This window comes from Mustelus asterias, chromosome 1 (assembly GCF_964213995.1).
Source record: "Mustelus asterias chromosome 1, sMusAst1.hap1.1, whole genome shotgun sequence".
Taxonomy (NCBI): domain Eukaryota; kingdom Metazoa; phylum Chordata; class Chondrichthyes; order Carcharhiniformes; family Triakidae; genus Mustelus; species Mustelus asterias.
In genome coordinates this window covers 115,326,761-115,340,060 of record NC_135801.1, presented here as the reverse complement: position 1 = coordinate 115,340,060, position 13,300 = coordinate 115,326,761, and the positions used below count along the sequence as shown (strand labels likewise).

Below are 13,300 nucleotides of genomic sequence, written 5' to 3'. Positions count from 1 at the left end.
GGAGAATGGACATCAAATTCTCACGATCTCTCTCTCCTAGTCCATCAATTTAGGTGAAAGGTCAGCAGACACCCTGAAGAAATAGTTAAATTGGCCTTCTTGTGGTTTTTCTGCATGGGTTCCCACGAAGAACTGCGGCAGGAATGCCAGACGAGGCCATTTAAAAACTGCCTGCATTCAGAAACAAGGCCACAGCCTAACACAATACAAATTTTGTGAAAATTGTTCAATTGTCTTTGAGGTTGCTAGCTGGAAGAGGAAACCAGGGCAATTCAAACAAATTCCTATTGCATCACATATTTAATTATATGTATGACTGGCAGCAACTTTCCAAATTAGGTGACAGTAATTGAAATGCACAATTATTTGGCGGGTGTTTGTGACTGTGTATTGTTAAATCATTGAGTCAGTCAGGACAGTTCAAAGAGGTGGATTAGTTAGGACAGTTCAATTCCACTGGTGGTAACACTTTTAAGATTGTATATGTATAGTATATTTGCATAAAATATTACTTTTGGTTAGAAATTGGGGACATTTACTGTTTTGTCTTTCAGAAGCAAGTATAGTATATCTACTATAAACATATTAATATTTTATTACCATTACTTCGCTTCTTGCTGTTCGATAAATTAGCTTGATAGTTAAAGTTTGAAACTCTAATGTTATGACACTTCTCTTTTGAAGATGTGAGTAAGCTGTTATAAATGGGGCACAGGATAGGTGCAGTGGTATAAAAGCATTCTCTATTTGTTACCGCAGTCATCTAACTATCTGAGCAAACAAAGACATTGGCCAGAATTCTCTGACCATTCGCACCCTGCTGCCAGCGAGAATGGAGAATTTGGCACTCAGCCAAATCTCCCATCACTCCAGCGGGACTGAAGAATCCCAGCTGTGGGCCAGGTCGGAGAATCTGGTCTGCTGTCAAAGCTGTAAGGAACTGGAGGCTCACTGGTGAGAGTAACCTGAAGCATCTCGGCTAACAAAGGCAGAAGAGATCTAACAAAAAGCTTCACATAAACATCCAATAATTCAGACTGTAATATCTCTTTCCCAGATCCATATCCAAAACTACAATAATCCTCTTATTGAACAAATAACTAAGCAGATTTCCCCTTCAGTGATCCGTTTAATTACAATCCCGTTTCACGTCAGTTTGTTACCACCAGGAAAATGGACAAATAGCTTTCAACCGTTTTGAAAATACTTAAATGTTGGCGGAAAACATGGTGATCACTGTTCACCATTATGGCTTTAATATCTGTCTGAGTATTTTAAAGAAAAATATTGCACATTTGGATCTTTTACTTTTGATTCTTTGCACTAATATTATAACCTATATACTTGTTTAATTCTGTTTTCTCTGCTAATGTATTTCATACAAGTCAATTACAGATATGCAACAAGCCTCCCATACCATTCGACAGTAACATGACCAAAAACATTGGACATTACAACTACAAAATAATTGTAAATCTTATTGTTCTGAACAGAAATGCAAGGACATCCATAATATCCACTTCCATCATTTAAATAAGGCAAATGATTGCTCAGATTCCTCACCGTTTCTGTGGTCCAGGGCAGTGAAGCCACTTGATTTTTGGCTTTGGAAACCCTCTTGCTACACAGTGAACTTTACCTGGCTTGGATTCTTCAACAGTAATTATCTCTGGGCTGCCTGCAATGTAGCAGAATAACTAACATTACTGATGCTCTTGACAACTGATTGAACATATCTGAGAGTCAATGTTGCATACTATATTAATGAATATGTCAAGTTTTATTGAAAAATTGCATATACAATGGTGAGGATTAAATCAAGTGTTCTGAATTGTTACTCATATTGTTACATGAGACAAGTATGTTGTACATAATCTATTTACATCATTTAGCAATCTAGACCATCACAAAACAAGGGCCATGCAGTAAATTATATATTATATATTTATATGATATAATATATAAAATAATATACATTATCTATTATCATATTTATCATATATACTATCATGGAAGTCATGGAAGATGATATGGTGAAAGAAAATGTACAGAAATTATTAAATATACAAGGAATTAATGGAATAGGGGGTCATAAAAGCAGACTGGGGAACACCAGTAACTGATGAGATGCAGAGAACAATCTCAGACATAAAAATGAAGCATTTTTTAGGTATACCAGATGGAAGGAAGAATGAACATGCAAATTGGATCATTTACCACTAGTACTGGGAGATGGGGCCTGAGGACAGCAAAATGGTAGGATTTTTAATTCATATTTTGTGACTTTTCATTGAACACAGGAAGGGAAAAGAGATACTGGATTTGGGGGAAAAAATATTTTGTGTCAGCATGGAAAGTACTGTAGAAAAGTTTAAAAAGTTAAAGGAACTGTGAGTCCAGGCTTTGAAATTTTCCTTTGAAGAAGTTGATAGAATTAACTGAAGGAATTTCTGATTTGCTTCTTAGTATGTTTCAAAGTCCAGGCGGAATCAGGAAAATTTCCAAAGGGTTGGTAAGTAGCTAATGAGATTCCTACCTTTACAAAAGAGACAAGAGATGAACCCTCACATTTCAGACTTTTGAGCTTTAACTTTGAGTGTTCAAAGTGTTGAGGGATAGCATAAGGGATCATCACATGGGTAATTTGTTTGACAAATTTATAGGATTTTTTTGTTCAAAATATTAAATGTTTTGGATTATCTTGTTTTGGGACTGTGTCTTTAATTTACAGTAACATGGAGGAATGAAGGGCAGGTTTAATTTTAAAAAGTATGAAGTTATTTAAATCCCCAGACTGTTAAAAATATAAAAGAAAGTCTACCTGTGTCAGTGAGAGTTGAATAAAAACCCGGTCTAATAGGTACAATAGCCAATTGTTGAAATTTCCCCATGGGCTATCATTATGTCATCATTAATGTTTGGCTGTTTTCCATTACCTATAATTATCTCAGCAGGGGCCCTAACCTCACAGTCTGATTGACAGTTCAAAGAGGTTAGTAGAAGATTAGTTGCTTTGGATGTAGGGCTGTGAATACAAATCTTGTTTTTATTTATAAAGGATTAATTATAAGAATTTTCAGTGAACTTTCATGAATGGAAGTTTTTTCTTAATTTTGTAAATTCTGTAATAGATAGTTCGATCTTTGTTTTATTCAATTTCAACACGGCTCCTGAGGTCTGCACATGGTGTATAGTGACTGACTAGGCAGCAAGGGTGTAAGGGAAAAGTGGTGGGTTGGGGCATGGTTTATATAAGGGGCTATGGACATGGAGGCATTGAGGTGGCATAGTGGCAAGGGGTATTGGAGAGGGTACAATGAGGTGTGAGGGCTAAAGGGCCTAGAATTTAAGGAAAGAACTGGAAAAAGATCCCAGAGTTCAAAGACAAGCCTTTTAAACAGCCTGCATCTGAACCTGACAACCCCTGTGGCCATCTCTGATCTTCGTCTGGTGGAATGACCGAACTCCATCCAACTAGGGTTTGATTCCCCATGGCTATCTTTGAGATGAAACTATGAATACAAATGTTTGTTTTTCATGAGGGATTAAAGGAATTTAAATATAGTGAATGTATTTCATATCCATGACAGTGTTACATTTTTTTTAAATAGTGAGTTGAAATAGACAATTGAAAACTTTATTCAATCTCAGCATGGGTCCTGAGATCTGTCCATAGTTGATATTGGGCGAGTTGGCATGATAGCTTTAAGGGCAAAATGTTATGGGTGGGAGGCATCAGTTGGCATGATTTGATGCATGGTTGGCATAGGGGCTATGGGGATGGGTGGGGGGGTATAGATTTGCATGGATATGAGGGGTCATGGGTGTGGGTAGAGGGGCAGAGGTTGTCATGGAGGGTATGAGGATCCTTAGAGATGGGGGCCACGTGGTGGTATGGGTTGGAATTGACAGGACAAGGGGAGTGTGTCAAGGGTGAGGGCTATTCTTTCTCTTATTGCTTATTTTCATAGTCTCAAAAAAGTGCCAAGGCAGCAAAGCTGGCCTTTTACTCAGCCCTCACCCACACACCCAGCAGCCTCCAACCTCTCTCTAGGGTTCCACACCACAACTTCCATTTCCACTAGCCCACCTCTTCCTCCAATACCACCTCTCACCTCCCGCCACCCGACCGATAATATCCCTGGGGAACTTTTCCCAGGTCTGGTTTGCGCAGCTGGAAATTGTCCCAACTCTGTGCCCTGAGTGAAAATTCAGACTGAAATGAACCAATGATCGCTTCCGAACATTTGTCACGTGACAAGCAATATTTTCAACTTACTATTTATGTGAACATCAAACGAAACTGATGAGTTTGAATCAGAATTTGAAGCAAAAAATGAATAGATTCCACCTTCTGTTCCCTTTACTCGAACGAGATGAAGTTCACTAATGTATCTATGAATGACATGTATGGTAATAATAGAACAGTGACTGTCAGATCAAAACGCAAGAATAGCAACAACTTTATATTGAGAGTGAGCTTGGCACATACATTTCTTTCAATAATATCTATACAAAATAATTATTAAGTCAGATATTGTGATAGAAGTAACAATGAAGTTACTGCCAAAGAGATTTGCTGGCACGGATAATTGCATTTTATAAATGTGGAGTCTCATTCCTTCAGATTTAAAGTATTGTTGATTTTGTTAAAAGTAGCAATCAATTTTTTTAAACTTTTTCTTTCTGTCTCTTTTATTCCAATCTATTTACTCTCTTTATTGGAGATTATGTTGCTGGATAATGATTCTTCAGTTTGTCTGGATCAGGAGATAAACTGTTGCCTGTCCTATTCACAGAGGTTCACATGCTCTGTAAAGCATGCTGCACTTCTTGGCTATTTAGCTGAGGAGCTTTGCCTGTAAAAGCCTGTAGAAAGTCTATGGACTGGTGCAAATGGAGCAAATGGCTGGTACCATTTGTTTGCTGCTGTTCAAAAAATTCATCCCAATAACTTTGAATGGTTAGATTAGCAACACATGGTGAAATGAGAAGGGTGATCATTCACTCATTGGGCAGAACCTGTTTCCATGAAAGCAAGTTATGACGTGGGACTGAGAGCAAACTGGTAAAAAAAATAGGTAGGAGGGCCATTGCAGGGAATCAATCAGTCCCATTGTTGGACCAACTGAAAGAGAGATGCCACTGCCTCCGGGATCTTCCTAATAGTCCCCAATGATGCTGGAGCCCATAAACTTGAGTTGGACTCCCCATGGCAGACCATGGAACCATGATGTGGAGATGCCGGTGTTGGACTGGGGTAAGCACAGTAAGAAGTCTCACAGCACCAGTTAAAGTCCAACAGGTTTAGTCCAATGCTGGCACCTCGCTTATGCAGACCATGGGGCCACCGACACTTCCTCTCCATCAGCCCAGTACCTCTGGGATGTGATGGCCTTGGCTTCAAACCTAAGTTATTCTGTCAAGGGTGATCTTCCTCTACAACGATGGCCTGACAGTTATGACCATGAGGGATTTTTAAACATCTATAATCCTGCAAAGAGCAGCTCCATTGTGAGGCACCCTCACGGTCTCCTGCCTGTCTCAGCAGCATCCACCTCTTCCATTAGGGTTACTGACTGGGCATCACAATTAGGAATCCTATTTCACTGGGCTTCTCACCGCTGTAAATTGCACAGGGCCTCTGGAGGAGGTTCTTTGATAGGCACCTCCTGGAAGTTTGTCAGTAATGTCCCACCATGGCCACTCCAAGGTTTCTGACCCAGAACTGAGGCTGATGTCTGGATCATAACCCAACTGGGAAAATGCTGCCCTTGTCAGTGATGTTCACACCCGAAGAACAAGAAAAACAAAATTGATCCTTGTGTAGTTTCACTAGTTACAGCCTGCTAACTTGAAAATACTATCATCTTACAGCACAAAGATAAAGCAACTGGCACACCAATGTCAACTATTGTCATTCATGGTAAAAAAAACATTCCAACTCAAGAGTATTGTACATTTGTTTTACTTGAGTGCAATCACATTTGGATGTTGGGTACCTGTTTCCAACTTTTGCAGGTTTAATAAAATGATCCGAAGTGTTAAGTAATGTCTCATTCATGTGAATCCAGTACTGTTGTTCAGGAGCTGGGTAGGCATCAAACTTCACCTTTAGCACAAGGTTTTTTCCATTGTCCACATGAAGTACACTGCTCTCTGGAGGTAACAACTTTATGTATCCTTCAGCTGGTTGAAACCACACAAAGGAAAGACAAGAGAAAAGATCATGTCAAACATTTAATAATATTTATAAAAGCAACTTTTGAAAATCTTTCTTCACTAATTATAATAGATAAAAAATCCTGTTTAAAATGATAATATTTAAGAAAAAACACACAGGAAAGCTGTACACATGTATTAATAGTTTTTGCTTATGGTGTAATGACATACAATTACTTTCAAACTCTATTTTACTATTACCTTCAGAGTTATACTGCACTCAGTGCCAACTGGACCAAGAGGTCCAGGACAGAGCAACAGGGAACTCAGATCAGAGCTTTGCAGGAAATAATCCACTGTATCATTTCTTGGAGCACAATGTTTAACTATTTGATTCCTAATTACATTGGTTTGTTTGTATCAGTGAACATCTGAATTTTCTTATCAAAACAGTTTTCTGGAGAATTATAACATACAAGAAGAGAGCTGGTGGTTTCTAAAGTTCAGAGTACTAACGTATTTTTAAGTTAGGCTGTTACTAACAAAACTACAAAAGGATAAGTTTTGTTTTCTTTGTTCTTCGGATGTGAATGTTACTGACAAGGGCAGCATTTATTGTGCATCTTTAACTGTCCTTGTAAAGGTGGTAGTGAGTCACCTTCTTGAACTCCCACAGTTGTGTAATTAATATAGAAACATAGAAGATAGGAACAGGAGGAGGCCATTTGGCCCTTTGAGCCTGCTCCGCCATTCATTAAGATCATAGCTGATCATCCAAGTCAATAGCCTAATCCTGCTTTTCCCCATAACCTTTGATCCCATTCACCCCAAGTGCTATACCTAGCTGCCTCTTGAATGCTTTCAATATTTTGGCATCAACTACTTCCTGTGGTAATGAATTCCACAGGCTCACCACTCTTTGGGTCTCCTCACCTCGGTCCTAAATGATCTACCCTGAATCCTCAGACTGTGACCCCTGGTTCTGGATTCCCCCATCATTAGGAACATCCTCCCTGCATCTATCCTGGCTAGACCTGTAAGAATTTTATAAGTCTCTATGAGGTCCCCTCTCATTCATCTGAACTCCAGCGAAAACAATCCTAACCTAGTCAATCTCTCCTCATACATCCGTCCCGCCATCCCAGGAATCAGCCCTGGTAAACCTTCGCTACACTTCCTCGATCAGGGTGAACCAGTGGATATGGTGTATTTGGATTTTCAGAGAGGTTTTGTGCAAAATTAAAGCATAATTTTAAAAATTATTTCATGGGATGTGGACATTACTGGCAAGGCCAGCATTTGTTGCCCATCAGTAACTGCCCTTCAACTGAGTGGTTTGCAAGGCAATTTCAGAGGGATTTAAGAGTCAACCATATTGCAGTGGGTCTGGAGTCACATGTAGTACAGACAGGGTAAGGATGGCAGATTTCCTTCCCTAAAGGACATTAGGGAACCAGATGGGTCTTCAAGACAATTGACAATGGTCTCATGGTCATCATGAGACTTTGATTATTATTAGACTGTCATGGGGAGATTTGAACCTGGGTCCCCAAAGCATTACCCTGGGACTCTGGATGACTAGTCTAGTGATAATACCATTAGCCTGCAGCATAATATATTGGCATTAATTGAGAATTGGTTAGCAGATAGGAAACAAAGAGTAGGAATAAATTAGTCTTTTTCGAAGTTGCAGCCAGCGACTAGTGGGGTCCTGCAGGGATCAATGCTTGGGCCCCAGCTATTCACAATATACATCACTGATTTGAATATGGGAACCAAAAGTAATATTTCCAAGTTTGCTGATGACATGAAACGTGGTGAGAAGGTGAGTGGTGAGGAGGATGTTAAGAGGCTGCAATGTGATTTAGACAAGTTGAATGAGTTGGAAAATACTTGGTAGATGCAGTGTAATGTGGAAAAGTGTGAAGTTATTCACTTTGGCCAGAGAAACAAAATGGCAGAGTATTAATTAAATGGTGATATTTTGGAAAATGTTGATGTACAAAGGAATCTGAGTGTCCTAGTATACCAGAGACTGAAAGCAAGCATGCAGGTACGGCAAGCAGTTATGAAGGCAAATGGTATGCTGGCTTTCATTGCAAGAGGACTTGAATACAGGAGCAAGTGCAGAGTAGGTTCACCAGACTGATTCCTGTAATGGCAGGGTTGTCATATGAGGAGAGATTGGATTGACTGGGCCTGTATTCATTGGAATTTAGAAGAGTGAGAGAGGATCTTGAAACATATAGGACGGGATTTTACGACCTCGCTCGGGTGAGGCTCATAAAATCCCACCCAAGGCCAACTGGGAATTCCATTCTGTAAGTCTCACCCATCCTGGAAGGCAGTAAAATTCCAGCCATAAAGTCTGACAGGGCTGGACAGACTGGATGAAGTGATGATGTTTTCTCTGGCTGAGAGCTCTAAAACAAGGGGTCTCTGGTTACAGGGTAGGCCACTGAGGACTGCGACGAGGAGGGTGGTGGAATTTTCTACCACAGCAGGTTGTGGAGGCCAAACCACTGAATATATTTAAGGAGAGAATAGATAGATTTCTAGACTTTACAGGTGTCAAGGGATATGTGAAGACTGTGAAAGTTTAGTGTTGAGACAGAGAAACAGCCATGGTGCAGCAGGCTCGAAGGGCTGAATGGCCCACTCCTGACTCTATCTTCTATGTTTCTAAATATCAAAGAGAACTTTAACACTGATGTGCTACATTTGCTCATCTAGCTTCTCCTTTAATGATTCAATAGCTCGATAAGACATTAGGGAGAAAGGAATATAAGATAATTATAACAGTTAAACAACAAGAGATGGAAGGAGGCTCATGTGGAGCAGAAATTAAGGCATGGACAAATTGAGCCAAGTGACATGTTTCTGTGCTATAGACTCGATCTAACCAGTCACAGTAATATCTAAGCTATATTAACCTATAAGATAACAATTAACTGTTACAAATAGAGCCATATTCTGCAGAGTTCATTTGCCACTTTAAACTTCATTTAGCTAAAATTGGACAGAATAACTTTTCAAATAAACTTTGAATAATTTCATATCTAAGTTACGGCACATAATTTGTGTTGATGCTGAAAAGAAACTACTTTACATTGACATTTTTAAACATATCCTACAAACTCGGAATCCACTATTTCAGTAACATTTATCTCCTGCTGAATTGTAATGAAGTACTTTACCTACGACCTGGAGAAACACTGTAGCATTTGACACACCAAAGTCATTCCTGGCGAAACATGTGAAACGTCCTGTGTCATTGACTGTCACTGAATCAATACACAATGTTTGTACAGTTTGATAGTATTTAGGAAAGTTGTTGGATGACTTTGTCACTTCAGCTGCCTGGGGAGTAATATATGAGAGACAATAGTTTTATTTCATGCAGTCTGTTATTTTCTGAACAACAGTGAACAGTGTTCATCCAGACGGAACTCTTCAAATGCAGACAATAAAAATATGACAAAACTTATTCCAACTTATAAATCAAAGAAAAGGTTTAATAAAGAAACTTCATTACTCCAAACTTGGGGCCTCGCCCTGGGCCATTCCAATTCCCAGCAGGTTCTTATTTATACTGAGTCAGCTGGTCAGCTGATCACATCATTCTATAATTGGTTCCATGGTTTACTGGCCCTTACAGCTTGTTACCATTAGTCACATTCCATCCGATACAATGTTATCACCAGTTACATTCTAACGAACAGTACACTTCACAAAACTTGACAAAGCTTGTCCCCCGTAACATAATTATTTACTATATTCTGTTTTGTGGAATTTCTTGTCTTAACGTATGGATGATTTTCATAAATCCCTGTAGTTACACACTGTAACAAATCAACTGGAATCCCAGATAAGGCTGGTAGCCTAAGTCATTGACGTTCTTCAAGCACAAAGTTCTAGACTTCAATCATAACATATATATCCCATTATTCATGCTTCTGCATGGCCAAACGCCTAATTACTTGAAACTTCTGGCATAATACCTTCATAACAGTCTAAATAAACTCTTGGAAACTGATATAATTGAGTGATCAGTCCAAGAACCTTACTGCGCATCTTCTCCATTTGCTTTGTAGATTCAAAGTGATAAACAAAATACAGCAAAGAAAGATACAAACCAAAAGAGTGAAACAGAAGATAGTAGCCTGGAAGTTAATATGGTTGAAAGGTCATTGACCTGAAATGTTAACCCTGGTGCCAGTTCTGACAAAGTGTCAAAGGACCCGAACCGTTAAGTCTGCTCCTCTCTGAATAGATGCTGGCAGACCTGCTGAGCTTTTCCAGCATCCTCTGTTCTTGTGCCAGAACTCTTGAGAATTTCCAGCAATTTCTGTTTTTGTAATTAACATGGTCAGATTTTTCATTGGGATTATTAACCTACTTGGTTTAATTTCTTGACTAAAATCAAAACAAATATATTAACTCATTATTATTCATAAACTAATAATGTATACAATGGGACTGATTTTAATATAAAGCATGCATCTAGAGAATGATGGATTGTGAAATCTTACTGTCAGACCACAGGTTCTGAAGTTCAAAATATAATTTGCCTACAAAAATAGTGTTTTGTCAATAGTGATTTTAGCCTTGCTGTAACCGTAAAATCTTAAACCGTAATATCATCCTTTCAGCATTTCACTTGAGGTTCTGTGACGATAGGCTTATATTTTTTATGTATTACGTACATATTCTGTGTAGGTATGGAAAGCTGTATGCGTGTTGGGTTAAGCAAAGGAGGTTTTTTTGGGTCAAATTGTCTGTGGCGTCGAAGGAATGAAGAGTGAAGGTGTTTTGGGGGATTCTCCCAGTTCGCAGCATTGCTTTTGTAGCGCAGCGGGCCAGGAAATTCAAGCAGAGAACGTTTTGCGGGCTCCCTGCCAGGCGCCACGGCCTCCGCGCGTCCTCACCAGCCAGGTTTCCGACGCTGTCAGCTCCACGCCAGAAATCGACGCGGAGCTGCATAATTTATGTTAGTACTAATTTGCATGTATTTTAAATATGATTAGCAAAGCCGGGACTGAAGTCTCTGGGCCTGCTGGCCTCTTCCCCACTCCCCCTCCCCCCGCCAGGAGTGGTTCACTCCAGTGGGGTTTAGCACAGTGCACCACTTGCCGGGAGCTGGCGGCCCAACCCGACTGGAGTGGAGTGGGGCAATTGAGGCCCCCCAGAGGAATGGGCACTGGGGGGGAGTGCCCCCGGGCATTGCCACCTTGGCAGAGCCAGCCTGGGGCCTCTGGCACTGCCCAAGGGGCATAGTGTCAATGCCCAGGGGGCACTTTGGCATTGCCCACTGGTCATAGGGCAGTGACAAGGGGCAGGGCTTAATAAGGGCATGGCCCGATGGGGGTGGGGCCTCTGGGGGCAATTGATGGGGATTGGGGGTTCCTGCTGCCACTCTGCACTCTGCACAGGGAGAGTCAGCCTGCTGGGAGGATTGGGGCTGCCAGGCGAGGGGGGGATCAAGACTGCAGGGGGGGGTGGTCAGGAGATCGGGGCTGCGGGTAGGGGGTACATCAAGGGTGGGCTGGGGGCGGGGGAGGTGTCGAGGCTAACCTGGGCATTTTGGGGGGTCAGTGACCTGGGCCACAGGGGGAGCATGGGAGGGCCGGAAATGAGGGTATCGCACGGCTGGTTAGCGACCAAGCTGGCCAGCGATTGGGAGGCCGGCAGTCTGGGGCTACTACAGATAGCGCCGATTTCAGCACTGACAGATTGGCGTATGTGGAGCGGCCCGCTCAATGTTATGCTGCCAGCCTCTCCAGCAGGAATAAGCCCTGCCCACTTTTATCACTATTCACGCTAGGGCACTCTGTGATGCACAAAGTGTGAGAGATTCATTTTCAAAATCCCGCTGAAAAAACCAACGGATTTACTCCAGTTTTTACATGAATTTGGCACCTAGAATTTTTTTTAGGAGAATCTCACCCCAGGTTTATTGTACTGAAGTTTCTGGAAAGCTAGGAAAGTTGCGAATTAAGAAAACAACTTGTGGAGCAGTTTGAATCAGTCTTTGGAAAAACCACATCAAAAGTTGTTGAATGTATTTTTGCATCTAGTGAAAGGTAATTTTTAGATTTGGCTAACATTTTCCTGGATTTTTGCATTTAAGAATCTATGAGGGTTGTTGCCAAAAAGTTAGTTTCTTGTGTCGGCATTTTTGGGGCGTTATCTTGGGAGATCTTATCTAACTGTGTATCTTTTATTTTGTGTGTTGAAGTTTTACTTTTTCTTTTAAATAAACATTTGAAATTCTTCAAGTTTTTTAAATTATCAGCGGAGTTCTGTGCTTTTATGTTCAGTAGCTATCCCACCATGTTTCTACAATACAAAAAAAATTACAATCAACCAAGGTGGATTTCAATCTGAAACCTGACTTGCCCAGCATTAGCACCAGCTATGGTGGTAACAGTTCTAATTTCGATTTTAAAGTATCGGTCCCGATGAGAGAATTGGAACAATGTGATTAATTTGTAACTTACTCATTATTTCAGTTAAGAACAGCAACCTGAGCTCTATTAGGGCACAGATGTTCACTTAAACTGCGCTGCCTCATCAAAATCTCAGCTTAGCTGTGCCTGAGGTTTAAGTTGATTGTGCAATTAGTCCACAGTGAGGGATTAAATGTAATAATGAAATGTTATTAGTCTATCTACAGGGTATGATTAGTATAGCACTGTGGCATTTCTTTGCTCAGCCTGACCCAGTAAGGATGTGGTGCCATGAATGAGGGCGACACGGTAAAGATTGGAGGAATGGTTCTCAGGCACCAAAAGAATGAGATTCAGTCATAATTGACTAATTATATAATATTGCCAGAGGCTCTCGGTGCTTTTACATTGTAGGAAGGAAATGCGGGAAGTTCATAAGAGTGGAAAAAGCATAAAAAGAGTTGCATAAGTTGTTTTGGAGAGTATTAGGCATGGTATAAAGAGGTCATCCAATATACAAACCAGGCAGGTGGGTTAAAATAGTGGCTCATCTCTCTAAGTTCAGCTCAGCAATTCCATTGCTGCCTCATTTACTTTGCGTCCCTCTAACTGTGGTCAAAACCACCACAGTGCAGCAGAATGAAAGAGACCGAGCAAAGGCATCAATGAGTCAAAAACATGCGATTTTA

The 13,300-nt window shown here is 40.6% G+C and overlaps 1 protein-coding gene across 2 annotated transcripts in view; it reads right to left on the bottom strand.

Annotated features, from left to right (window-relative positions):
- The window catches only part of LOC144496608 (mast/stem cell growth factor receptor Kit-like), a 91,905-nt gene that overhangs the window by 40,582 nt on the left and 38,023 nt on the right, over positions 1 to 13,300 (bottom strand). Inside the window, exons 5-8 of one of the 2 annotated variants that reach the window (XM_078217211.1) lie at positions 9,360 to 9,522; positions 6,003 to 6,189; positions 4,280 to 4,395; positions 1,564 to 1,678 (exon numbers count right to left, since the gene is read on the bottom strand). In XM_078217211.1, the coding sequence (XP_078073337.1) occupies positions 1,564 to 1,678; positions 4,280 to 4,395; positions 6,003 to 6,189; positions 9,360 to 9,522 (581 nt within the window). The remainder of the gene's footprint in view (positions 1 to 1,563; positions 1,679 to 4,279; positions 4,396 to 6,002; positions 6,190 to 9,359; positions 9,523 to 13,300) is intronic. The other variant, XM_078217212.1, reaches the window with a different exon arrangement.